The 25,275-nt window shown below is 60.2% G+C and overlaps 1 protein-coding gene across 1 annotated transcript in view; it reads right to left on the bottom strand.

Annotated features, from left to right (window-relative positions):
• Positions 1-22,880, bottom strand: part of LOC104065255 (diacylglycerol kinase beta) — a 28,957-nt gene extending 6,077 nt beyond the window's left edge. Inside the window, exons 1-22 of the mRNA XM_054074792.1 lie at positions 22,588-22,880; positions 15,209-15,455; positions 12,834-12,910; positions 10,728-10,893; positions 10,446-10,508; positions 9,208-9,447; positions 8,142-8,312; positions 7,762-7,811; positions 7,140-7,214; positions 6,924-7,043; positions 5,476-5,593; positions 5,199-5,287; positions 4,671-4,787; positions 4,455-4,553; positions 4,225-4,338; positions 4,077-4,150; positions 3,892-3,966; positions 3,718-3,803; positions 3,438-3,527; positions 2,896-3,056; positions 989-1,053; positions 72-162 (exon numbers count right to left, since the gene is read on the bottom strand). Of these exons, the coding sequence (XP_053930767.1) occupies positions 72-162; positions 989-1,053; positions 2,896-3,056; positions 3,438-3,527; positions 3,718-3,803; positions 3,892-3,966; positions 4,077-4,150; positions 4,225-4,338; positions 4,455-4,553; positions 4,671-4,787; positions 5,199-5,287; positions 5,476-5,593; positions 6,924-7,043; positions 7,140-7,214; positions 7,762-7,811; positions 8,142-8,312; positions 9,208-9,447; positions 10,446-10,508; positions 10,728-10,893; positions 12,834-12,910; positions 15,209-15,275 (2,208 nt within the window). The 5' untranslated portion in view covers positions 15,276-15,455; positions 22,588-22,880. The remainder of the gene's footprint in view (positions 1-71; positions 163-988; positions 1,054-2,895; positions 3,057-3,437; positions 3,528-3,717; positions 3,804-3,891; positions 3,967-4,076; positions 4,151-4,224; positions 4,339-4,454; positions 4,554-4,670; positions 4,788-5,198; positions 5,288-5,475; positions 5,594-6,923; positions 7,044-7,139; positions 7,215-7,761; positions 7,812-8,141; positions 8,313-9,207; positions 9,448-10,445; positions 10,509-10,727; positions 10,894-12,833; positions 12,911-15,208; positions 15,456-22,587) is intronic.
• Between the last annotated feature and the right edge of the window lie 2,395 nt (positions 22,881-25,275).

Raw genomic sequence — 25,275 nt, 5'->3', positions numbered from 1 at the left:
ACCCATGAGTGACATCTCCCAAAAAGCCTTTGTGCTGCAGCTGGAGCCAGGGAGCAGCCCAGAAAACCCACCTCCACCTCGATGTAGTCATGGAGCTTCTTGCAGGTGGCTGCAAAGGTCTCTGACGTCCCAAATTCGAAGTACCACAGCTTGTTCTTCATCCTGCGGCACAGACACGCGTTAGCATCCCACTGGGGAGTGGCATCAGCATCCCACTCAGAAGCTGTGCAGCCGGCAGCAGGACGGGCTGGCAGAGCCTTTCTGTCGCTGTTGGGATGGGGACAGGAGCCATCGAGGAGGGCAGGAGCCAATGTGAGGAGGGACCACTGGCGTCACGGCTCCGGGGAGCTGTGCTGAGGGACAGGGGGTGGCTCAGGAGGACCTGGCTCTGACACCCTGGAGGTGCTGGGTGCTCCCTTGGCATGGGACAGGGTGCCTCCACCAGCTCTCAGCAGCACTGAACATGGGCTGTCCTCTCTCAACAGGTCCCCAGGGCTGGGGTACACCACGGAGGGGACGTCCCCTACCTCAGCACCCTGCTTTGTACCCTCCTGCACCCTTCCAGGCAGCCCCTGAGCACTGCTCATCTCCTGCATCGACCGCTGCACAGAGCGTGAAGGAAGAGCCGAATTTCAGAGCAGAGGAGGATGCTTTGCTTCATTTGAGGTTTTCCCAACAAGCATTCCTGCACCCAGGGACGGAGCTGGACGCCGTGGCTCTTGCTGCTGTTTCCACACACCCTGAGCACGGCAGGAGCGAGCTGCAACCTGCCGCCTGCCCTGCCCTCGCTGCCCGGCCTGCTCCTGCCGGTCCTGGAATTCATCGCTAATTATAAAGCATGAATGAATGTAATTGGGTGCGTGGCCAAGTTCCAGCAGCTCTCCGCCCTGCCTGGGGCCCGGAGCAGCCCAGCCCCGCGCTGTGCCCGGCTCTTTGCCCCCACCCGTGTCCCCAGCGTGTCCCCAGGGGGACCCCAGGCAGCCCTTACCTGCTGTTGAATTTCTCGGGGTGCTTTTCTCGCATGACGTGGAAGCGATGGGCAATGGAGGCATCCTGCGGGGAGAGGGAGCGCAGGGATGGATGTCTGGCAGGGAAGCAGGACACCCCACGGGAACGCGCCAGGAGAAGGGGGTTCTGCTCTTCATCCTTGTCGCCGGCCCCCCGTGGTGACGGAGGTGCCCTCAGCCAGGCTGCTGGCAAAGCCTTGACCAGGCTCATTAGGCGAGAACTAATTAGTGCACTTGGCCTCCTTCCCTCATCACAGGGGGGCTGCACAGAGGTGATGCTGAGGGAAGGGGGGAGGAAGAGCTACCAGTGGGGCCCCGGGGACACCCCAGAACTCTGCACGCCGACGCTGCCCCGGCAGGGCGGCAGCTGCCGTGCGCAGAGTGAGGGGCGTTGAAGCGCAACTCGGAGCTGATGTGAAACTGGAGGATCCCACAGCGCTGCCGCTTGTGTGACCCACGTTGTGGTGGTACTGCTCGAATCCTCAATATAAGAAGGAGATGGAACGGTTGGAATGGGTCCAGAAGAGATCACGAAGAGGATCTGAGGGCTGGAGCAGCTCTGAGGACAGGCTGAGAGAGTTGGGGTTGTTCAGCCTGGAGAAGAGAAGGCTGTAGGGAGACCTTAGAGCAGCTTCCAGTGCTGAAAGGGGCTCCAGGGAAGCTGAGGAGGGGCTTTTCCCAGGGGCCTGGAGTGATAGGATGAGGGGAATGGCTTTAAATTGGAAGAGGGAAGATTAAGATTAGATGTTAGGAAGAAATTCTTCACGCTGAGGGTGGGGAGGCCCTGGCCCAGGGTGCCCAGAGCAGTGGTGGCTGCCCCATCCCTGGAGGGGTTCCAGGCCAGGTTGGATGGGGCTTGGAGCCCCTGATCCAGTGGGAGGTGTCCCTGCCCATGGCAGGGGTTGGAATTAGATGATCTTTAAGGTCCCTTCCAACTCAAACCATTCTATCCTTCTTTGCTTGGGCACCCATGGCCCAGCACAAAAATGCTGCAAGGCCCTGGGTAGAGAAGTCCTTTCCACTTTGCCGTTTTCTCAAAGCTCTGCTGCTCCCAGGATTGACCTCTGGCGCTGGTGAAAGCCCCCGTGGCACAGGGCTCCCATCCTCCCAGGCTCTCTAACCCTCCTGGCTTAGGAAAACATGGGGGAACACAGGTCCGAGCACCAAAGCAGGGCTTTGCTGATGGGTGCCATCTCAGCAAAAGCTTCAGGTGGGGCGTCCAGCAGATCTCAACCCGTCCCCGGGATCTCAAACTTTCCCGAACCTCATTTAAACTACTTGCACAATTGCTCTTGCAACATTCCCAGCTGGGAAGAGATTCCATGCCTGTTTATGCATTACAAATGACAATTAAACCAGCAAAACAATGCCAGGAGATGGAGGGAGATTGGGAACATGAGCAAGGAAGAGCAGGGAGGGAGAGTCCTTGGCTTGGGGGGACTCAAGCTTAAATGCTGAATTTCACCAAACGCTTAGGAAGGCCTTCATGGTCTCTGAGGAACATCACCAGGAACATCATCCTGCTCCTGGGAATTAACTCAGGGCTGGCTCGGAAGAGGATGAGCCTAGGAAGACACAGGGAGGGAAGCATGGGGGGCTGGAATCCCTCGACTGCGCCCACCGGGCTGGATCACTCCAGTGACTTCGCAGCAGTCAAGGCATTTCCCACTGGCTGAGTGGGAAACGTCCCCGGGAATCTGCTGATCTGGGTGAGTTTGAGGAGACCCAGGTGACAGTTCCCCTGCTCTGCTGGCCTCCAGAGCTCTTCCCTCCGCTTTGCCGTGGCCGGGCGGCTCTGGTGGGCATGGCACAGTCTGGGCACGGTCTCTAGCTGAAACACACGTGCTGGGCTGCCCTCAGGACCCACCATCTGCCCCACAGTACTCACCACCCCGATGGAAAAGTAGTTGTTAATGATGGTGGATGGGACAGGATCTCCATTGGCTTCTCCGTCACTGGGAATGACATCTATCTGCCAGCGGTCCAGCATCACCTCTGTGCTGTGCTCAATGTCTTTCAGGACCTTCATTAGGCTGCCTCCCTCATAGCCTGGAAAGGGAAGAAAGCGGAGGATGAAGGAGGATGAAGGCAAGCACAGCCATGTCACGTAGGGATGGAGGCAGTTGGGTGCTGAGCACCCAGCGGAGCCTGGGGCACCAGCGAGATGCCCAGCTCGTCCGTGCGGCAGTGGCAGATTTCAGCTAACGGCATGGTTGTCCCAGCTGGAAAATGCTGCTGGGTACGACCTGGCTGATGGGGAAGTTAGAAAGCAGTGGCTGCTTTTTTTTTGGAAGGCGTTAGAGGTGATGTCGGGAGATGCCAGGGCTGAGACGCAGCCCTGAGCCACAGAGCACTCCCACAGCAGGACAGCATCCACCCAGATGGTCCCCTCTGGCCGGCCACCCCGGGGAGATGCTGGCCCAGCCTCACCTCCTCCCCAGCGCAGGCAGCGGGCCAGGTCGTTGCCCGTCCCCAGGGGCAGGACGGCCACCGGTGGGTGCTTCACCAAATTCGCCTTGTCTGCAATTCAAGGAGAAAGAGAGGTTTGGGGCTGAAAGGGCTCATTCCTTGATCCTCTCCATGTCCCTTCTTGCCTGACATCCCAGGAGGGAGCCCAGGGGCGATGCTGGTGGCAGGACCACCGCTCTTGCTGAGGGAATATTGGGACCACCAAGGATGCTCTGCAGGAGCACGACTGCTCCTCGCTTACCTATGCAGTCCAGGATCCAGCCCACTGTGCCGTCCCCTCCACAGGCCAGGACGCGGAAATCTGGAGTGTCCCGGAAGAAGCTCAACCTGGAGAAAGGCAGAAGAGACAAGGGGTGAGGTGGAGGAGCAGGGGCTGGCGGGAGGGAGCAGAGGATCAGCTGCAGTATCTCCATACCCCGGCGCGGGCCCGCCGCGGTCCAGGTTGTACACTTGGCGTGGGTTGAGCAGGTAGTGAAATTTCCGGAGGACTCTAGGGAAAGAGAGGAGTGAGGCGATACTGCTGCCGAGAGAGCTGCTGGGACAGGGACCAGCAGCCCCTGACCCCGGCAGGGTGCTCTCCCCGGGCAGGACCCCACCTACCGCTCCCCTTGTCTTCCTCCACTCTTGGGGTTCACAAGCACCAGGAGGGGATGTGTCCCCGGCCGGGGGCTGATCTGGAGGGCAGAAAGGGTCGCTGTGGATGCCCGGCTGCTGCGGGGCTCACTGGTAGCCCAGCACAGGAACCTACCTGCAGACCTTGCCCGTCCACCGTGGTGGAGTTGAACTTGAAGCCCTGGTTGTCCTCAGGGCTGGTGCTGGCAGGGGAGTCACCCTGAGATCTCCGGCAGTGGGACTGCCTGTCCTTTGGGGAACAGAGGCACGGATGCACGCGCTGCCCCGGGAAGGCTGCGCCGGCAGCCGGTGGAAGCCAGGTTGGCTGTGGTGCTGCCCAGACAGGTCCCTTACCAGGGCACTTACCAGGACGACGGGGCAGATGTAGGAAGGCAGCAAGATGTGGTCCCGCAACGGGCCCCCATCGCACTCTGGCTTCACGTGGGAGGCACATTTGTTGTGGAGCTGGAGGAGATGGGAAGGAGGGACATCAGGCAGAGGACGTCAAACCATCTGCGAGCCCCTGCTGCCCCTCGGCCGGTGCTGCAGGGTGCACCTTGTCCCCGACACCCGTGGACTCACAGTGACTTGGCACCAGACGCAGTGGAGGCCGGTGATCCCCTGGTAGCACTTGATGCTCTTGTGGCATCGGTCACACTTGACGGGGGAGTTGCCTTCGATCCAGGTGTGCTGCATCACCTGCAAGGCACGGGGTGAGCGCTGACCCCCCTGACCCACCCACGAGCCTCTCCTCTCCCCACTAAGGGCTGCACCGTGATGTCGGAGCGGGACGGGTCAGGCAAGGGATGGTGACCGATCCGAAGCAGCCCCTGTCCCAGCTGCCTTCCCCGCCGGCTGCTCCGTGCAGCACACTGGGGACACCACTGCCCACCCAGAGCTGCGGCAAACCTCAGGGCTGGGCATCCCACCAGGCTCTGGATGCTGGGAATGCCTAAAAGATGATGCCCAGGACACAACAGGCAAATCCCAGGAGAGAAAACCATAGGGGACCAGGGTAGGAGAGCAAGGGGGCTGCTGCCGGAGGTGCTGCCTCTGGCAGGGCTCAGAGGGAGATGCGTCGGCTCAGAAACACGGCAGCCGCCTACTCACGCTTGTGTTCCTCTTGGATTTCACATAGGTACTGATGCAGGAGGCGATATCTTTGGACACACATCTCTCATGGACAGTGTACTTGCAGACTGGTGGGAGAGAAGGTGGTGAGCATCACCCCCTGGCATGGGCGCTGCCCCCTCCTCGCTCACTCTGGGCACTCGCAGAGATGAGCATTGACCCGGACCAGACCCCCCTCCCTGGGGCACTGGGATAGGGTGGGAGCTGCCAGGCTGGGGGTGCAACAGTGGGGCAAGGGGCCACGGCTCAGACTCACAGGAGCAGCAGAGGCCCTGCTTGCGGACCCCCAGCAGCATGGTGCGGCAGAAGTTGCAGTAGGCAGGTTTCTTGAAGTGCTTCAGCCTCCAAGCGTGCTGCCCATCATCCTTCACGTTCTGCAGGGCAGGAGAAACGATGGCTGGGCGGGGTCACTCCCAGATGTTCTTCAAGCATCCTTCCCCCTCCATCCTCCTGATCCCAGGGTATATCCAGCTTCTGGCACCCCTGGTACCGCGCTCGGGCTCTGCACAGCCCCTCGGTGCAGCCCAGCCATGGGAATGCTCTGCCAGAGGCTGATGGCAAGGAGGTGACTGCATATCTGGGGCCACCACCACCATGGGGTGACTAAAGCGTATCTGGGTACAGGCACGCGGGCTTGGCTTTGCAGGAGCCACTTAGAATTTCCTGTTTTCTTGAACATTCCTGCTGGAAGGAGCCTACTCCCTGCCTCTGTGTGGGAAGCAAGCGCACCAGGGTGGGCACCGGGGAGCAAAAATCCCAGATCTTCCCTGCAAATGATCACCCAATGACTACGGATGCACCATCAGGAAACAAAGGACATGGAGCTGTTGGAGCGGGTCCAGAGGAGGCCACAAAGATGATCCGAGGGCTGGAGCACCTCTGCTGTGAGGACAGGCTGAGAGAGTTGGGGTTGTTCAGCCTGGAGAGGAGAAGGCTGTGGGGAGACCTTAAAGCAGCTTCCAGCACTGAAAGGGGCTCCAGGAAAGGGTCTCTTTCTCAGGGAGGGCAGGGATAGGACAAGGAGGGAACGGTTTTAAGCTGAAAGAGGGGAGTTTGAGATGAGGTCTCAGGCAGAACTGTTTTCATGTGAGGGTGGGGAGGCCCTGGCCCAGGGTGCCCAGAGAAGTCCTGGCTGCCCCATCCCTGGAGGGGTTCAAGGTGAGGCTGGATGGGGCTATCAGCACCCTGGTCCAGTGGGTGGAACTGGATATGCTTTAAGGTCCTTTCCGACCCAAACCATTCCATGATTCTATGAAGCCCAAAAGGATGAGAAAACAACACAAGGAAATGAGGGGAGTCCCAAAGCACACCAGTCCTGCTCTTTGAAGCCCACCCCAGGAGAGAAGCTGGCATTTCAGGCGCTCATCTTATTTTTTGATTAAATATTCTCCAAACTGGAGTGTTTTACGACCTCAAGGAGTGAGTCCAACCTGCTCGGGCACGGCAGCTGCTAACAATCACAGCTGAAAACTCAAGTTTGTAAAGATCTGGGGGAGGAAAGCTGGTCAGCAGAGGCAGGTGATGGTGTCTGCAAGGAACAGCTCGGGGCTGTGCGGTGCCGGACAGGCTGCGGTGCATTGCCGGGGGTAGGGTGCCCTCCCGTGGTCCCTGCACACCTTCCATCGCCACCCAGCCCTAGGATTTCCTCAGGAGCAGGCAGGGTGGCTGGATGCAGCCAAAAGAGGTCCCCGTGTGCACACTCACCGTCTCCATCCCCAGGAGGACCAGCAAGGGGATGGTGGTCATGCCACCCCGGATCCATTCCTCCAGCGTCACCGTCCCGTCATGGTTGTAGTCGATCTCCTCCATCATTGCCTTCAAGATCTGGAGGAGTGAGGAGCGGTGGTGACACAGCGATGCCACCTGTGAACTCCAGCTGCTGCCGAGAGCTCCTGTGGTGGCCCCAGCGCTGGCACTCACCGGTTTCAGCTCGGTGGAGTCCCACTCCAGGTACTCAGCCACGTGCACCATCTGGTTGATGATACGATCCAGCTCCTGAACACAGAAAAACAACCACCACCAGCACTTAGGGATAGCTTTGGGCACAAGTAGCGTGTCCAGTCTCACTGGGGACGTAGCAGGTCTCCATCCCGATGCACCCAGGGCTGCCCTGGACCCCAGTCTGACCAGTGGGGCACTGACCCCCTACTTCTTGGTGGGCGCTGCTTTCTCCTCTGAAAACCTGCCAGAAAATCGGCATTGGGCTTTCCCTCAGAAAAACTTCCCTGATAAAACAGATCTTTATTTCCAATGGGTCCCAAAGGACAAAGAGAAAACATCGCAGGGCAGGGGGCTGTGCATGAGTTTTCCTTTCCTGGGACACCGTGACCTGATGTAGAGCTACAATTGCTGGCAGGTGGATTTTCTGGAGCTGCTGCTGGATGCTGGTGTGCGTCCCCCAGCCCCACTCTGGCTCTGCCTTCCTCCCCCCTTCCCAGAGCCCGGTGAGCTCAGAGCACCCCCCCAGAGCATCCCAACAGGGTGCTGCGTGTCTCCTGTCCCCTGCGCAGCCCTGGCTTTCTCTCCCAAGGGCAAGACTTACCGAGCTGTCCAAGAGGCCGTTCCCATCAGTATCGTAGAGGCGAAACATAACTGGAGGCAGAAGAGAAGCCGCCTGCTGGTTAGAGCCCAGCCCAGGGCACCCCGGCTGCAGGGTCCGAGCTGAATGTGGCTCAGCCCAGGTGAGATGAGATCTGAGCCCATACCAGGCTGGGGGGTATCAGAGCGAAGCCGCAGCCGTCCCAGCTGCCCCTCTGCCCCACACGGGAGCAGAGAGACGATACCGAGCGGTTTTCCCAAGTGGTTTTAATGTTTCAGCATGAAGGAGCGAGCAGGAACACCCAGCCCCGCACCTCTCCTTGAGTGACCCCCACCCCAGCCACCGCTCCCCACTCCCCGCGCTGTGTCCCAGGTCCCACTTACACTCCAGCTTGTCCTCTGCCCGTCCCCTCTCCAGCAGGGACAGGTAGCAGACGATGTCCTTCAGGTGGACCACTGGGGCCAGGGGTGGTGGCGGTGGCGGAGGGGCGGCTTTCTGGGAGCCATGGCTCTTGCGCAGGCTGAAGGGCAACCTCTTCTCCACGCTCCTCGTGCCTGCGGGCAGGAGCGGGGCATGAAGGCACAGGGGGACAAGGAGCCATCCCTGCCTGGGACACGGCGCTGGCAGCACAGCAACGGGGCCGGGCACCGCTTGGGGTGGGATGGGCAATGTGTGGAGGACGCGGGGCTGGGGGACATCGCAGGAGCAGGGCTGGGCACACAAAGGGGATGCGGGGATGGGGGACATCGCAGGAGCAGGGCTGGGCACTCAAAGGGGATGCAGGGATGGGGGACATCGCAGGAGCGGGGCTGGGTGACAGACATCGTAGGAGCAGGGCTGGGCACACAAAGGGGGTGTAGGGCAGGTGACATCGTAGGAGTGGGGCTAAACACGACCAGTTGGTCCCTGGGGTGCAGTCCCCCACACCTCTGGCAGCACCAGCGTGGGCAGAATGAGTGGTGGCAGTCCAGGGCATGTGCCCGGCTGGGGACAAACACGCAGCCAGAAGGAGCGAGAAGCTCGAGTGGTGGCGGGACAGCTCGCCAGCGTGCTGGGACAGCCCACGCTTACGGCTGCTGGCACTGACAGCAGCTTTCAGCAGATGGTTGCTCCTGGCAGAGGGGCCCTTCCCAGCGCTCCCCTCCCTGGTGCCTGGCAGGAGCTGGGCTGGAGGCAGCCGTGAGTCACCGCTCCGATCCCCGCTCCGAGCCCCCCTCGCTAGGAGCTGCTGCCAGGTAATTAAGACATTGACTGGTGTAGGCACTGCGGGACAGGACCAACAGCTTAAGTTTGCAAAGCAAAGGTATCAAAACGCCAGGAACCTGCCGACTTTGGAAGGTCACCACCACTGCGCCGGGGACCCGACCAAGCACCCTGCCGAGGCAAAGCGGGGGTCCCTGCCTTCGGAAAGACTGCCCATGCACCCCATGGAGCCCCGGCCACACTCACCTGGCGACTGAGGGCTGAGCACGGACCCAGACGAGATCTTTGAAGAGCCCGAGGAGTTGTGAGCAGAAGGGGTGCCGGTGGTAGACTTCTGAGAGGATGACCTGGAGCAGCTGGGTGAGGCGCTGGGGACTGATGCCGGCGTGAGGGATGTGGGCTGCAGCTCAGCCGCGTTGCTGTGGCAGCTCTTGGGCTCCGGAGGGTGTCGTCCCAGGGCATTTCGGAGCGTTTTCCCATTGATCCCTGCAAAGCAGACAGATGCCCGTGGGCAGTGTGACACCAGGGTGCCTGTGCCCGGCAAGCCCTCTGCCTGGGTGCCAGTCACTAGCCCCAGGATCCTCTGTGCAAGCCCCAACACAGGCTGGCATCCCAGCACAGGGCTCTCTGAGGGGCACCACAGGTGACCCCTCACCCTCCCGCCTGTCCCAGCAGCTCCTGACAGCGCTCCCAGTTCCCGGGGCCATCCATCACCAGCTCCTGCACTGGGCACTGGCGAGACACACCTCGAGTACCGGGCTCAATTCCGGCCCCTCGCCACAAGAAGGATGTTGAGGCTCTGGAGGTGTCCAGAGAAGAGCAACGAAGCTGGTGAGGGGCTGGAGAACGTCTGACGAGGAGCGGCTGAGAGAGCTGGGGGTGTTTAGCCTGGAGAAGAGGAGGCTGAGGGGAGACCTTATTACTCTCTACAACTGCCTGAAAGGAGGTTGTGGAGAGGAGGGCACTGGGCTCTTCTCCCCAGTGACAGGGGACAGGACAAGGGGAATGGCCTGAAGCTCCACCAGGGGAGGCTCAGGCTGGATATCAGGAAAAGAATGTTCACAGAAAGGGTCATCGGGCAGTGGCAGAGGCTGCCCAGGGAGGGGGTGGAATCGCCATCCCTGGAGGGGTTTAAAAGACGGGCAGACGAGGTGCTTCGGGACATGGTTTAGCGGCAGATAGGAAGGGTTGGACTCTATGAGCTAAAAAGTCTTTTCCAACCTGGTGATTCTGATTCTATGATCATGGTGCTCAAGATGAGGTGGGGACGATGTGGTCCTCCACCACTGGCCAGAGCTACTCCTGAGCCCGATGCAGCAGCTGAGCACCCGGGGAGGCTTCTCCACTTTCTTTTGCAATTCAAAGTCCTTTCAGCCACTGTCTCCACGCAATGCAAATCCACTCTGGAGGCAGAAGCTGGAGGCCCAGCACAAATCCCTTGTTCTGGGTGCAGCTGCGTACTCAGACGCCGCCCACACCAGTACCTGTGACAGGGGTGCAGGCCACCTCGCTCTGGATGGAGAAGCTGGCATCGAGTGACTTGGGTTCTGAATGCGTGGAGGAAAGGGAGGAATCAGTGCAACGGCGCCCAGATGGTCTCCAGGCCAGGGAAAGTCCTTTCCTCCCTGGGGCAGCGCAGGGAACCTGGCAACCCATCTGTCAGATGGCCCCAGTGCCACCCCACAGCCTTTGTCCCCTGGGAGCAAGCCCAAGATGCCACCACGCCACGCCGTGCCGGTTGGGCGGCAGGGACAAGGCTGGCTCACCGCGAGTGCCGGGCTGCGAGACGCTGGGGCTCTGGCGCTGGGGCTCGGGAGAGGCTTGGCAGATTTTACGCTTGAAGGAGGTGAAGAGGTGTTGGCACAGTTCCTCGGGCACGTCCACCTCCAGGTAGGTCTTCATGAAGAGGCGAAAGCCCTCGTAGTCGATGGGCTGGGGAGGAGACAGAGGAAGAGGATGAAGGTGGCTGCATCCCAGAAAGCCAAGTGTATCCTGGGCTGCATCCAAATCAGTGCGGGCAGCAGGGAGAGAGGGGATTCTGCCCCTCTGCTCCGCTCTGTGAGACCCCACCTGGAGCCCTGGGTCCAGTTCTGGAAACCCCAACATAAGAAGGAGATGGAACTGTTGGAATGGGTCCAGAGGGGCCACAGAGATGATCCGAGGGCTGGAGCACCTCTGCTATGAGGACAGGCTGAGAGAGTTGGAGTTGTTCAGCCTGGAGAAGAGAAGGCTGTGGGGAGACCTTAGAGCAGCTTCCAGTGCTGAAAGGGGCTCCAGGAAAGCTGGGGAGAGGCTTTTTATGAGGACATGGAGTGACAAGATGAGGGGGGTGGCTTTAAATTGGAAAGGGAAGATTTAGGCTAGACATTAGGAAGATATTCTTCATGTTGGGGGGGGGGGCAGGTTGCCCAGAGCAGTGGTGGCTGCCCCATCCCTGGAGGGGTTCAAGGCCAGGTTGGATGGGGCTTGGAACCCCTGATCCAGTGGGAGGTGTCCCTGCCCATAGCAGGGGGGTTGGAACTGGGTGGGCTTTTTCCACCCCAAACCACTCTATGACTCCATGAGGTGCCCCGGGCACACCACGGGGGCACAGAGCCAGTGGCAGAGGGGTCTATGCTCTGCCCCCCTCGCACGGGGGCTGCAGAGCCCTCCCCAAAACCTCCAGCTTCGAAGCTCCCAGTGGTGGGACATAACCTAAAGGGACCCAGAGGTCCCAGGTCCTGTGGTCCCCAGTGCCCGGCCGGCTGCCGGCGCTGCCGTGGCCCAGTGCCGCTCCGAGCAGGGACAGGAGCCGCAGCAGCCGGGGCAGGAGCTTGGCGAGTGGCAGGAAAGGGCAGAGCCGTGGTGGGGCGGCACTTGGCAGCAGCAGCACAGCAGCCACCGGGTCTGCCCAAGGCTCTGCCATCCCCGCAGAGGGTGGGCAGTTCGCTGGGCAAGGGGCTCTGATGGAGCCGGGTGCTCAGGCTGCAGAAGACGATGGAAGAACCGAATCCAGACCTTCTGGCACAGCCAAAGGAGGCCAAGGGTGTCGGAGGAAGAGGGGTGTAACGAGCTGTGCCTGAAAGCCTCCCACTCCCCCGGGCAGGGCACAGAGCAGCAGGACCCTCCAAGCCCACCCACCCCCAACCTCTGGGGGCTCCTCGCCCCCTCCTTCCCCGCTGGGCATCCCCAGCACATTGGGACGCTGCCTTCCCGATGGATTTTGCAGCCGGAGCGAGAGTCCTGCGGTGTGCTTGAATAGCTGCCCCTCCTTGCTGCACTCAGCCCGCTGATTTTTCACATTTTGCCTCATTTCTAGTGATTATGGCCTGTGAAAGGCTCTGTCCTGCTGGCACACTAATAGGTCTCTCTAAAAGCACCGCGTGGAAAAAATAACCCCAGCCTTCCCCAGGCGAGAGCGAGAAGGCACAGGGCCTTCTCCTGCCCCCACCGCAGCAAGAGCAAAATCATTTGCTTTGGTAAGAGAGGGTAAATCCCTCCTGGAGATGCCCCAAGATGCTCTCAACAATGCAGCCTCTGGCCAGCATGGGCGGGATGGGATGGGATGGGATGGGATGGGATGGGATGGGATGGGATGGGATGGGATGGGATGGGATGGGATGGGATGGGAAGGGATGGGAAGGGAAGGGATGAGAAGGGATGAGAAGGGATGGGATGGCTGCATGGCAACCCTGGTCCCCAGGATGGCTGGGGGGGATGCGGCTCCTCCTCTGTGGGAGCATCTTTCCCAGTCCTGGGAGCACAGCCGTGGGGAGAGGCAGGGGATGGACAGACAGACCTGCCCTGTCCCGGCTGCAGGAGCTGGGCTGGGGAGCCAGGGGACTGGGAGCTGGAAGCAGGATGGGAAGAGGCTGGAGAGGACACGGTCATACCTGTTCAGGGTTGTACCTCGAGAGGACGCCGTCCCCCTGGAACTCCTCCAGGACATCCTTGAGCTTCTTGGTGGAGTCTAGGGAGACAAAGGCATTGCACTGAGCACGGCACCAAGCATGGCACCTTTGCCCTTAGACCGCAGCTCCTGCTGTGCTGGAGATGAGTTTATCTGCTGGATATACAATTTCTGGTCTCCTCCATGCCTGGGAAGGGGTCACCTGTGCCTGCCTTCCTCCTGATTTGGAGGGGGACGGCGTGCTGGGCAGGACATACATGTAAAGCTGCCCAGCAGGGATGGGTCCTCCTCCTCCTACCTGTTTAAAAACGAGTGCAGAACCAGAGTGAAGCCACAGTGCTGGGCAAGGAAAGCCCAGAGCACTCCCCAGACCCAGGTTTTCTAGGGATGATGCTGAGCACAAAGCCTGGCCATGTCCCACATGCAGTTGGGCTGTGCTTGCTGCTCCCGGCTGGCTGCAGTGCCCTACCCTGACACCCCTACAGGGGCTTTGGGTGCCTCCTAGCACCCCTTGGCAGCCCTGGAGACTACCCTGGGCTGCCTATTGGCATCTCCAGGAGGTGCCAGGATGGAGAATGAGAAGGGTATTGCTCTACAAATCTCCACACAAACAGTAAATGGCCCAGGAGCTCTCCTGGCTGGGTGTCCTCTGTGCTGGAGAGGCTGGAGGGACACTGGTCCTTCCAAAACTGAGCAATAAGGGAAAGCCGGGAAAAAATGATCAAGGGGAGGAAACGTTAAGCCCTCACCTTCAGGCGGAGATCTCTGGGGATGTCAATTTAAAAGGCTCTTGGACACTCCAGCCCTGTTAACTGTGAAATGCTCTCTCTGAAGGGTGCCAACACAGCTCCTGCTGCCCCCAGCCCTCTGCTGTCCCTCTGCTGTCCCTCTGCTGAGGATGGAGCTCGGGCACTCATCCCAACGACTGTCTGGGATGCCCGGGGCAGGACTGGGGGCCACAGAGAAGAACTGGGGACTGGCATATGCTTGAAGAGGGGGGTCCTGGCCCTGGGACTGGGGAGAACCTGTGGGACGCAGCTGCCCACGCTGCAGCCTTGCTTGCCAAACTTCGACTAATGAAATGAAGATGCTGTGCGTGTTCGGAGCTCACCTTTACAGGTGGTGGTTTACGGTCTGTGATTCAAGAAAGCAGAGCTCATTCTCCAGAGAGGCAGGATGAGATGCAGGCAGCGACGTCTCCCCCACACCTCTGCCTGCAGCCCTGCCTGCCCTCTCTGCCTCGCTCTCAACACCTCCCTTGGCAGCATCGCTTCTCCACCAGCCACTGCAACCAGCACACCCGCACGCTGGCTCTCCAGCGGGCAGGACCTGGAGGACCTGGTTTCAGAGCCCTGGGCTTTGCCCGTGCTCCATCACCAACAGCCCTGGGACCCGAGGCAGCGCTGCCAACCTCCTCTCAGCAGGAGCTGCAGGAGAAGGCTGCTCTGCAAAAGTGCTGAGTAAAATTGGCAGCCCAAGGCGAGCTGTAAAGCAGCTCCGTGTGTTTAGGAAAAGCCAGTCTGCTTTCCTCGCTGGCATTTCAAATCACTAACGAATGTGGGAGACAGCCGCCTTCGGAGGGACTGAGCCGTGCTCATGCGTGCATCCCCCAACGCCGGGGGGGCTTGAGCTCAGCTGAATCCTCCCAGGCGTGCAGGCACCAGGACTCTGCCGTGCCCCACCAGGCAGTGATGGGGGTCAGGCACCTCCCCGCTCTCCCCATCCAAAATCTAAGAAGTCATATGGTTCTCCAGGAGGACACCAAGGACATGTGGGACACCAGCCCAGCACAGATCAACAGGACTAGGAAGGACATGGATCTGTCCTTCCTAGAGGAGGTCAAAGAGATGAGTCCTAGAGGAGTCCAGAGGAGGTCACAGAGATGATCTGAGGGCTGGAGAACCTCTGCTGTGAGGACAGGCTGAGAGAGTTGGGGTTGTTCAGCCTGGAGAAGAGAAGGCTGCGGGGAGACCTTAGAGCAGCTTCCCGTGCTGAAAGGGGCTCCAGGAAAGCTGGGGAGGGGCTCTGGATCAGGGAGGGCAGGGAGAGGGGAATGGTTTTGAGCTGAAAGAGAGGAGAGTAGGATGAGATCTTGGGAGGAAATGTTTTGCTGTGCGGGTGGGGAGGCCCTGGCCCAGGGTGCCCAGAGCAGTGGTGGCTGCCCCATCCCTGTAGGGGTTCCAGGCCAGGTTGGATGGGGTTTGGAGCCCCTGATCCAGTGGGAGGTGTCCCTGCCCATGGCAGGGGTGGGACTGGACACACCTTGAGATCCCTTCTGCCCCAAACTGCTCTACAATTCTATGACTCGTAAAACCTCTCTCCCCATCCCAGAGCGTGTGGGGAGTTCAGGGTACTCACAGTCTGTGTACTGCTGCAGCTGCGCAAACTCAGTGGGGCTGAGCGAGATCCACCCACCATCACTCATCTTCGGGCAGTGGGCCCCGAAGCGGGACCACAAGCTGCTGCGCTCGGTGTGGCAGCTCCCGGCTGGCTGCTCGGTCACATCAGCACCGCACGGGGGGCTCTCGGCTGGGTGGCATCGTCCTGCTGAACCCACAGGCAGCAAACCTCAGAGCTTCAGAGCAGCTGGTCAGCACTGTCCTCCCTAGAGCGGGGAGAGAAAGACGAGAGGTCAACAGCTGGAAGAAAAAGCAGTGAGCACAGTGCAGTCATCCCCGGCGCTCGGCATCTCGGGGAAACCCCTCTGCCGTGGACCTGGCACGGTGGCATCGCAACAACCACGGCTCCCGGGGACCAGAGGATGCAGCTCGACAGAGGCAAGGGTAACGCTGAGAGCAGGGAAAGGAGGACAGAGGCAAAGCAAACGCCGCAGGTGGGGCGAGGAGCCTGTCGCCTTATTTACCCCCAGCGTCTTCCAGGGGAACCCAGCATGACAGGAGCAGAAGGAAAGACACAATTAATTAGAGGAGACGCAGTGCCCAGAGGCAGGGGATCTGAAGGAGTGGCAACTCCCAGCTTGCACCTTCATCTCTAAAGCTGGTGGTGACCTTTAGCTGGCTCCACCACTAAGAATCGCTGTAAATGAAAAGCTACACTCAAAAATCAGATGATGGGGAACCTTGCTCGGGCTGGAAAATCCTGTGTGCATCCGAGGAAGTGCCAGAGGGCTTCCAACCAAGCAGCCCTCTCCAGCCCATCCATCTGAAGGCTTCTGCACTTACCCAAATTGGTCACGGGGGGAAAGGGCAGCCTTCAAAGTGGTTCTTTTTAAGGAGTGGATTACAGCGATTCGATCTCAATCTTAGGGCTGTCTCTCTGGTAGATGTTGGCTCCCAATTTCCACCATCCTGAGCTGACAGACTGGAAAGAGTGGAGCACGGGAGAGCTGGGAAGGGCCACGCAACGTGGGGTGATGCTTGGGGAGCATCCGCAGCCCTGCAGGTGGCTGGGCAGCACGTGATGCCCTTTCATGTGCAGAAAAAGGCATTTGATTAAGGCGATGGAGTCATTTGGGGGAGCTGCCGGGTCCCACCTGCAGCACCAACCCCAGCCGGTGTCCCTTAACCGCTCTTCCTCAGGCTTTCCCTGCAGAGCCGGTTTCTGGGATAGATCTCCTACACCTCAGACGCAGGGGGCAGCCCCAGCATCAGCAAGGGGATCTGACCACCTTCACGGGCCCTTCGGTCAGGAAGCATTGCTGCTCAGTCCCCAGCAAAACCGATTTTCTTTGCTGTTATTTTGGCTTTAACTCCAGCTGCTGCAAGTATTCCCGGGTGAAACATAGCCCAAAGCACCGCAAATCCCTCTCTGGGGCTACGGGAAGGATGGTGACCCCTGAGCAGGCACGCACAGAGCTGAGCACCCATCTGGATGGCCGCTGAGGGGTTTTCCAGCAGCAGCGAGTGACTGCACATCCAGTGAGAAGCCCACCAAACCTCCCCGGGCACACATTTGCTGGAGTTAAACAACACAGGTGTGCTCAGTCCTGCTCAGCCCATTCCTCCAGAGAGCAGCCAGGAGCTGCCCCAGCCCTGTGCCACACAGCGGCACGTTTCGCTGGGTATGAAGCCACGCACTCCTCAGGATGCTGCTGCCCAAGGATGATCTCCAAGAGCTGGGCAGGTGTTGCTGCTCAGAAACGCCCTCATTCCTCTTCCCACAGCTCTCCCTTTCCTCTGCCAGCAGGAGACGAAGCCCCTGAAGCTCCTGTCCTTATGGAATCATAGCATGGTTTGAGTTGGAAGGGATCTCAAAGCCCACCCAGTCCCACCCCCTACCATGGGCAGGGACACCTCCCGCTGGACCAGGGGCTCCGAGCCCCATTCAGCCCAGCAGGGGCCTGGAGACTCCCCTGAGACGCCTCTGCTGCCTTTGCCCAGGGCTTGGGGAGACGATGCCATGCACCCACACCGCTCTGCCCTTGGAGCACTGGTGTGGGGACAACACATTTCCTGAGGCAAATGTCACCTCCTCACCCTCACCAGGGCCCTGAGGCCATCCCAGCAGCTCTTTTGTCCCCATACACCAGCTGGGGACAGGCTGGACAGAACAGTTTTAGGGCTAGAAAAGAACTACACAGTCTTCCCACACTGGCATCAGTTTTCTGGGGAAGGACAAGTAGGAATATGGTGTTTGCACCCTCTCAGGGTGAAGGGTTTGTCCCAAAGTATCTCCAAGGCTGGTCCAGAAGAACTTGGTCAGCAAGAAACCCTCTACCACTGCACACAGTTCGTGTTTCCTGACAAATGTGCTGTTTTGTTCAACCAGAACCTATTCTTTTATCCTAAAATTATACAAGGAGAGGCAGCGAGCGCAGAGCTGGCTCACCGCGCTGAAGAAAAGGCGAAGGCGGGGACCTGGCCCGAAGGAGCTCGGCTGCACCGAACCCTCCCACGAGGGTGGCAGAAAAACACCCCTCGCTTCTTTTAAGGACAGGTTACGGGGGCTGCACGGAGCAACAGAAAGAAAGCGAAGTGGAGCTAATCAGGCTCTCCCAAGGGGCTTTCCCCCAGCAATTGCTGGAATAACAAATGCCACTTCTGGCACGCCAGCCTTGGATTTCAGGAAGGGCAGGCAAAAGCCTCCTTAGGAATCCAGCTGCTGCTTGTTCGGCCACGCTCTGAATTGTCAGCGGCAAATTATGTTCTATTAAATCAAATTTGCCTCTCTCTAAAAATAGCTCCCCTACGAGTGTTACAAATAACACCGGATCCCCCTGCCTGGAAGCGCTTACGGGGACGCAGCCCCTCTCCTCACTCCAGCGCGCGTGGGCTTCGCTCTTCTGCCGGCACCAGCGGCGCAGCGTGACTCAGGGCGGCTGGAGAGGCCGGGGGAGGATGGAGAGCGCGGAGCCAGGAGGGCTCTGAGCGCCTCCCAAGCCCTCCCAGGGGATGAGCTGGTGCCAGAGCCCACGGGGAGCCCCCGCACGGAGCACCCCGCCAGCCCCGCGGCCGAGCTGAGGGCGACGAAGGAGGCATGGTGGGAGCATCGCTGGGTGCAGGCAGAGGCGCGGCTCATGGGAGCCAGGGCCAAGCCATGTAGGGCCTGAAACGCTCACGTCAACAAGGGAGATGCCAGGCTGAAGCTGGCGATGGACCGGTGCCACCCGGTGAGTGGAGCCCTGGCAGGCAGCAGCCAAGCAGCGGGCACACTGGTATCCGTGAGAAAGGGGTACCCACAGACACCCCCAGTGTCCAGCGCTGCAGGGCTACTGGAAGCGGCGATGGAAGGGCAGAGGAGCTGGTTTTCCAGATGTCCACTCCTGCTCATGAGCCTCCGGGCACCCCTGGCCGCCCGGCACTGCCAAGGATGGAGGACTCAGCTTCTTCGCGGCTCCCCTGGCGTGCGGCACAGCGCCGCGGGGTGCACTGCGGGTTTGGGAGGGCTTGTTCCACCAGCCTGCCCTCGCTGGGACCAGAGGTCGGGGTGGAGACCTGATTCTGCCCACGCTGGGGTGGTGGTGGGACGGCAGCCTCCAGGTGCCAGCGGAAGAGCAGCCGCTCGCTCTGAGCTCGAGCCTTCAACTGCATCCGCAGGGGCTGCAGGCACATGCCCTGCCTGCAGATTTCTGCTTCAGCTGCCCTTTGGGAACGAAAAACATCATCTCTTTGGGCTTCAGGAGTTGGCACGAGCAGGGAAAGCTCCTGCTGTGCGTATGAGCGCTTGCATGTGCAGAGGCTGCAGCTCTCCGACAGCAGCGGGAAGGGCACAGCCTGGAGCTGGGCTCTCCCCTGCATCCCTGGCCAGACCCACCGAAAGCCACTGCCACTCACAACATCTTCTCCCAAAGCGCTGTGGGTCCCTGCAGGAATGGCATTTTCCAGCCCGCCTGCCCCATCTTTTGCAAAGATCAGCCTATTTTCGTGTCGGGAGGCCCCTGAGGCGGTGGGTGGAGTGTAAATCCCTCCTGTCCCACTGCAGCAAACAAACCCCAACCAAGTCACGCTCAAACTATTTTCTGCAATGACAGGAGAATGCACTTTTCTGCATTTCACCAGCCTGAGAGGACACTCGGGATCTGCTTTCCATTCTCCCTGCCTGTTGCTCTCTCAGCCCTTTCCCCACCCACCCACGCAGAGCCAGGCACGCTGCCCAGGAACCTCGCACCCAACTCTGCTCCAGGTGCTGAGCACCCTTGTGGCACCGGGGCAATGAAACGTGCGGGCAGGGATGCCCGGAGCACCCGGGCAAACAGCTGCCCATCAGTCCGTGCCTACCAGCCCCAAGCACCTCTGGGGGGAGGAAAGGTGCTCCTCTCACCCAGACCAAAGCTCGCCTCGTGGAAAAGCCCCTTCCCACACTAAAAAGTGAGGCAGCAGCTGGCCCTGCAGCCTGGGAGGTGGGATTCTCCCTGGGATCACCTCTCGTGGGAGGAGAGGTGCTCCATCCCATCTGGAGCAGCTGTGTTTCGGTGCTGCCCGCCTGCTCCGCTGCCTCCCAAACACAGGCGGTTGTTGGTGCACAACCCCAAACCCACGAGCGCTGACCCACCGGGAGCTCCCCCTGGACCTGCGCCCGCTCCCGGCTGCAGCTTTTAAGCAAGCAAGGCCAGGCTGGATGGGGCTTGGAGCCCCTGATCCAGCGGGAAGGGGTGGAATTAGATGCTCTTTGAGGTCCCTTCCAACTCAAACCATTCTATGATTCTACGTAGTCTTAAGAGATGCTCCCCTCTCCCCGACTGCTGCGCTACACGACCAGCGATGCTGCGGGGGAAGAGACATCTGCAGACACCGGTGCTGGTGCTCCTGCGGTGGGTGCAATCCCCCCCTCAGCCAGGCAGCGACAGAGGAAGAGGAGGGTGGTCTTGGTTGGCCCTCCAAGACCGAGGTCAGGCTGCGGATGCAGTGACTCCCAACCGGGAGCTGGGACAGCTCGGCTCAGCGCAGCCGAGGGGACCCCGCAAGCCCCCCCATCAGCCTGCGCGGGTCAGGACAGCTCGGCTCATCCCTTAGGGACACCGACAACTTCCCGACTTCCTACTGTTGCCGTTTTAGAGAATAATGTTGCTGGCTGAGTTTGGAGCAGACTGGATCCAAGCTGCGGCGCCTTTTGAGCAAGATCCCCATGTCACCTCCCTGCAGGTCTCACCCAGACCAGAGATTGTCTTGTGGAAAAGCCCTTTCCCACAGCAGACGGGGAGGCAGCAGCTGGCCCCGCAGGGGGCCGGGATCCTCCCTGGGATCCACCGCCTCGTACCCACACACCCAGGGCTCAGGGAAGCCGTGGCTCTCTCCCTGCAGGAATCCTGCAGCAGGGAGTCCCGTGGGCTGCCTGCACCTGGCACGGGATAACGCCGCTTTCTAATGGCTTTGAAATAGGTTGTCCCCTTTCCATCCCAAACCAGCCTGAGGAACAGGTTGCAGACAGCCTCTCTCTGCAGGCCAGGCGTGCCAGACACCCCCTCGGTCCTCCTGGACACCAAAGCAAATGGCCCCAGCAGTTTTTTTACTTAACAAGAAAGACACTAATGAGCTTTTCCAGCCTGGCAACGCAGCTGACTCGGGCTGTTTCTCTGCCCATCCAAAGGGTGTGTAGCTCTACAGCAAAGCTGAGAACCAATGCATGCAGAGACACCAGTGAAGATCCCAGATCCTTCCTGGCTGCTGTAAAGGCTGGGGGCAGCCATCTCCCCCACCTCCTGGGGTGCTGCCCTCTCCTTCCCAATCCTCAGGGCATCTTTCCCAGGGGCTGAGCCTCCTTCCAAGGCACCCGGGACCCTCGGCTGCCGCGCCCCAGCGCTGCCGCACTCTTTGAACATGTGGCCCTGCTCCCCACGCCACTCCCATCGTGTGTCCCTGCTCCAGACACCGCTCCCCACACTGTTCCCATTGCATGATCCTACTCTTCACAATGCTCCCGACACGCGTCCCCGCTCCAGACACCGCTCCCGACACCAACGCGTGTCCCCACGCCGTTCTCCACACTGTTCCCATCGCATGACCCGGCTCCTTACAGCGCTCCCAACTCGTGCCCCCACCCCACGCTGTTCCCCACACCGCTCTCGACTCATGTCCACGCTCCCCACGCCGCTGCCACCGCGTAGCCCCGCTACAAACACCGCTCCCAACGCTTTCCCCTCTCCCCACGCTGTCCCCATTTCTTTCCCCCATCCCCACGCTGTTCCCACAGCGGGTTCCCAGTCTAAACACCATCCCCATCGCTTTTCCCCTTCCCCACGCTGTCCCCATCGCTTTTCCCCTTCCCCACGCTGTCCCCATCGCTTTTCCCCTCTCCCCACGCTGTCCCCATCGCTTTGCCCCCCTCCCCACGCTGTCCCCATTTCTTTCCCCCCTCCCCACGCCCCTCCCAATGTGTGTCCCCTCTCTAACCACCATTCCCACCGAGTGCCCCCGCTCCCCACGCCTCTCCCATTGCATTTCCCCGCTACAAACACCGTCCCCATCGCACCTCCCTCTCCCCACTCTGCTCCCAAAGCTTTCCCCTCTCCCCACACCGTTCCCATAGCAAGTGCCTGCTCTAAAAAACCCTTCCCATCGCTTCTGCCTCTCCTCACACCACTCCCATCTGTTTCCCTCTCCCCACATCGTTCCCATCATGTGTCCCCACTCTTAAGTACCGCTCCAATCGCTTTTCCCTTTCCCCACACCGTTCCCATCGTGTCTCCTTTACAAACATCATTCCCAATGCCTGTCCCTGCTCCTGACATCGCTCCCAACACTTTACCCTCCCCCAACACCGCACCCAATACGTGTCCCCACTCCAAACACCTTCCCCATCTCTTCCCCCTCTCCCCACTCCTCTCCCCACTCTTCTCCCATCTCTTTCCCCTCTTTCCCCTCTCCCCACTCCTCTCCCATCCTTCCCCTCTCCCATCTCTTTCCCCCCTCCCCACTCCTCTCCCATCTCTTTCCCCTCTTTCCCCTCTCCCCACTCCTCTCCCATCTCTTTCCCCTCTCCCCATCTTTCCCCTCTCCCATCTCTTTCCTCTCTCCCCACTCCTCTCCCATCTTTCCCCTCTCCCATCTCTTTCCCCTCTCCCCATCTTTCCCCTCTCCCATCTCTTCCCCCCTCCCCACTCCTCTCCCCACTCCTCTCCCATCTCTTTCCCCTCTTTCCCCTCTCCCCACTCCTCTCCCAGCTTTCCCCTCTCCCATCTCTTCCCCCTCTCCCCACTCCTCTCCCATCTCTTCCCCCTCTCCCCACTCCTCTCCCATCTCTTCCCCCTCTCCCCACTCCTCTCCCATCCCCTTCCCCTCTCCCCACCGCTCTCCCATCCCTTTCCCTGTCCCGGTGTTCCCCCGCCGCTCCGTCCTCACCTGCCGCTGCCGGCTCCGGTGCCGCTGGCTCCCGGCAGGGTCTCCGCCGCCTCGGTGGGGATCCGGGAGCGCAGCCCGCCCCGCCCCGCCCGCCTCCGCCGGCACCGGGGCCGGGGGGGGGGGGGGGGAGGAGGAGGAGGAGGGCTCGGGAGGAAGCGCCCGGGGCCCCGGCCGCGCCCCCGCCCCTCCCCGGGCTCGGGGCAGCGCCGGCAGCGCCGTGGGAGCGGCCGGGGAGGGGCGGGAGGCGCCTTTCCATCCTTCGACTCAGTTATTGGGAAATTTCACCCCCAGTCAGAGCGGCAGCACTTTCCCCACCTCCACCGGCCCGAACCGTGCCCGCAGCCCCGCCGCTGCCCGGCCGCGTCCCCGTCCCCAGCTTCTTCCTCATCTCCCTCCCCATCCCCGTCCCCGTCCCCCTGCTCATCTTCCGTCCCCATTCCCATCCCTATTCCCTTCCTCATCTCCCTCCCCATCCCCATCCCCATCCCCATCTCCATCCCCATCCCCATCCCCATCCCCCTGCTCATCTTCCATCCCCATTCCCATCCCTATTCCCTTCCTCATTTCCCTCCCCATCCCTGTCCCCATCTCTGCCCCATCCACATTCCCATCCCTATTCCCTTCCCCATCCCCATCCCCTTCTTCATCCCCATCTCCATCCTCATTACCATCCCCTTTCCCTTCCCCATCCCCATCCCCATTCCCTTCCTCATCTCCCTCCCCATCTCTGTCCTCATCCTCATCCACATCCCCATCCTCATTCCTGTCCCCATCTCTATCCCCATTTTTGTCCTGTCCCCATCCCTGTTTCTGTCCCTGTCCCCATCCTTGTCCCATCCCTATCCCTGTCCCCATCCTTGTCCCATCCCTATCCCTGTCAGCATCCCTGTCCCTGTCCCCATTCTTCACTCCTCTCCCAGCCCCTGTCCCTGTCCCTATCACCATTCCCCTCTGCATCCCTATCCCTGTCCCTATCTCTGTCCCCCTTCCTGTCCCCATTCCCACCCCCATTCCTGTCCCATCCTCATTCCCATCCCTGTCCCAGTCCTCATCCCCTTCTCCTTCCCCATCCCTGTCCCCAACACATCCCTCTCTCTTCCCTGGGGCTTCTTCCCCCCCCCACCCCGCACCTCGGTCTCTCCCACTTCCAAGTGCTTTCACCCATGGCAAAGGTTGCTTTTTCCTAAGGAACAGAACAAACCACTGAAAACAAACAAACAAAAAAATGCCAAAACAGATAAAAAGCATTTTTATTTTCTTTCCATGACGCGTATGCCCGCCTGTTCGGGGGTGACACTATTTCAGGCATGTCTATTATTTATGTTTTGCTATATTTATATTAATTAGAGATGCCATCCATGTACGTAGTTCTCCAACTTCAAAAAAAAAAAGCAGGAGAAGGGGACTGACAGCTGAGACTGATCTTTCCCGAGAGAAAGAGGCAGAGAGGAGCAGAACCCTCAGCTATGGCTGCAGCCTGCGTGCTGGTCCCAGATGACGGTCCTGCTCTACGCCCGGGATCTCTCTGGTCCGTCCCTCCTGGATGGGACCCCAGGGAAACAGGTCAGGGCTCCTGGCTGGGATGCTGAGGGTGGTGGAGACCCCAGAGTCATTCCAGACTTGCCTGGGCCAGAGGAGCAGCCCTGCAGAGCACCCACCGGCGATGGGCTCTGAGGTAGGACAGAGGGCTTCCACCTGGCGGAGCAGAGCAAAGAGGGCTCTGAGCTCTCCCGCTCCTGTCCATGCCTCCCTTGGGACTTGTAACCCATGCTGACACCTCGCCAATGTGGGTGACCTCTCCTCTCCCTGAGATGAGCATTTCAACCCTGTCCTCGTCCTGTCTGATGGCTCCTCCAACCCGGGGAGGCCTTTCCGCAATGGGGTGGCTGTTTGCCAAATGCAGGTGAGAAGAGGAGGAGGAGGAGAACAGGGAAGACACCTCTTGCCTTTGCCCGTGGTACCAGAGAACACCAGGCTGGGCGGGCAGAGACCCCACCAGAGCTGGTGAAACCCCTCCTGCAAACCCTCAGCTGGCAGACACAGAGTCCTTTTCACAGAAAGAAACCTCTCAGCAGATGAAACCTTGCCCAGCTCAGGGCTGACCCGGGTCCTTGCGGGAGCGATGCACTCAGGATGCGCTGTCACCTCCGGCACCGCTCCCTGGCTGACAGCAGCCCCTGGGGCTTTCCACATGGCTGGGAGCTCCCACAGCTTTTGCCAGTTGTTGGAAATGGCCCTGCAGGAGTTGGTCATCGATGTATTTTGCAGGCAGGGAGTCCAACTCGACTACAAAAAGCCGACAGCCCAGCTGAGATGCTGCACTCCCCCACTCTGCCGTGGGTTTGCTAACGCTCTATCCAGGCGATCGATGAAATGCTCCCTGCACGCCCAGACGAAAGATGTTCATTCTTTTCCTCTCGTCCAAGTGAGTATTCCTTCCAGGGATTAATTAGTAAATTAAAATGGTAGAAAGGCAAAACGATAATGATTAGGCAGAAGCCCCAGTGATGATGTCTCTCTCTCTCGCGGAGCTGCATGCTGTGTCCCGGCACACTCCCACCTCCCTCGAAGGGCTGCGGACAGCAGGTTCACCCCGAGGACCGATTCCTTCGGAAGGAAAGACCCCGGGGATGAGGTTTGTATGGGTGAGAGCTACCTATGAGTGCCTTAACCACTGAAACCCAGGCC

This window comes from Cuculus canorus, chromosome 9 (assembly GCF_017976375.1).
Source record: "Cuculus canorus isolate bCucCan1 chromosome 9, bCucCan1.pri, whole genome shotgun sequence".
Classification (NCBI taxonomy): Eukaryota; Metazoa; Chordata; class Aves; order Cuculiformes; family Cuculidae; genus Cuculus; species Cuculus canorus.
This window is presented reverse-complemented; position numbering and strand designations above follow the sequence as displayed.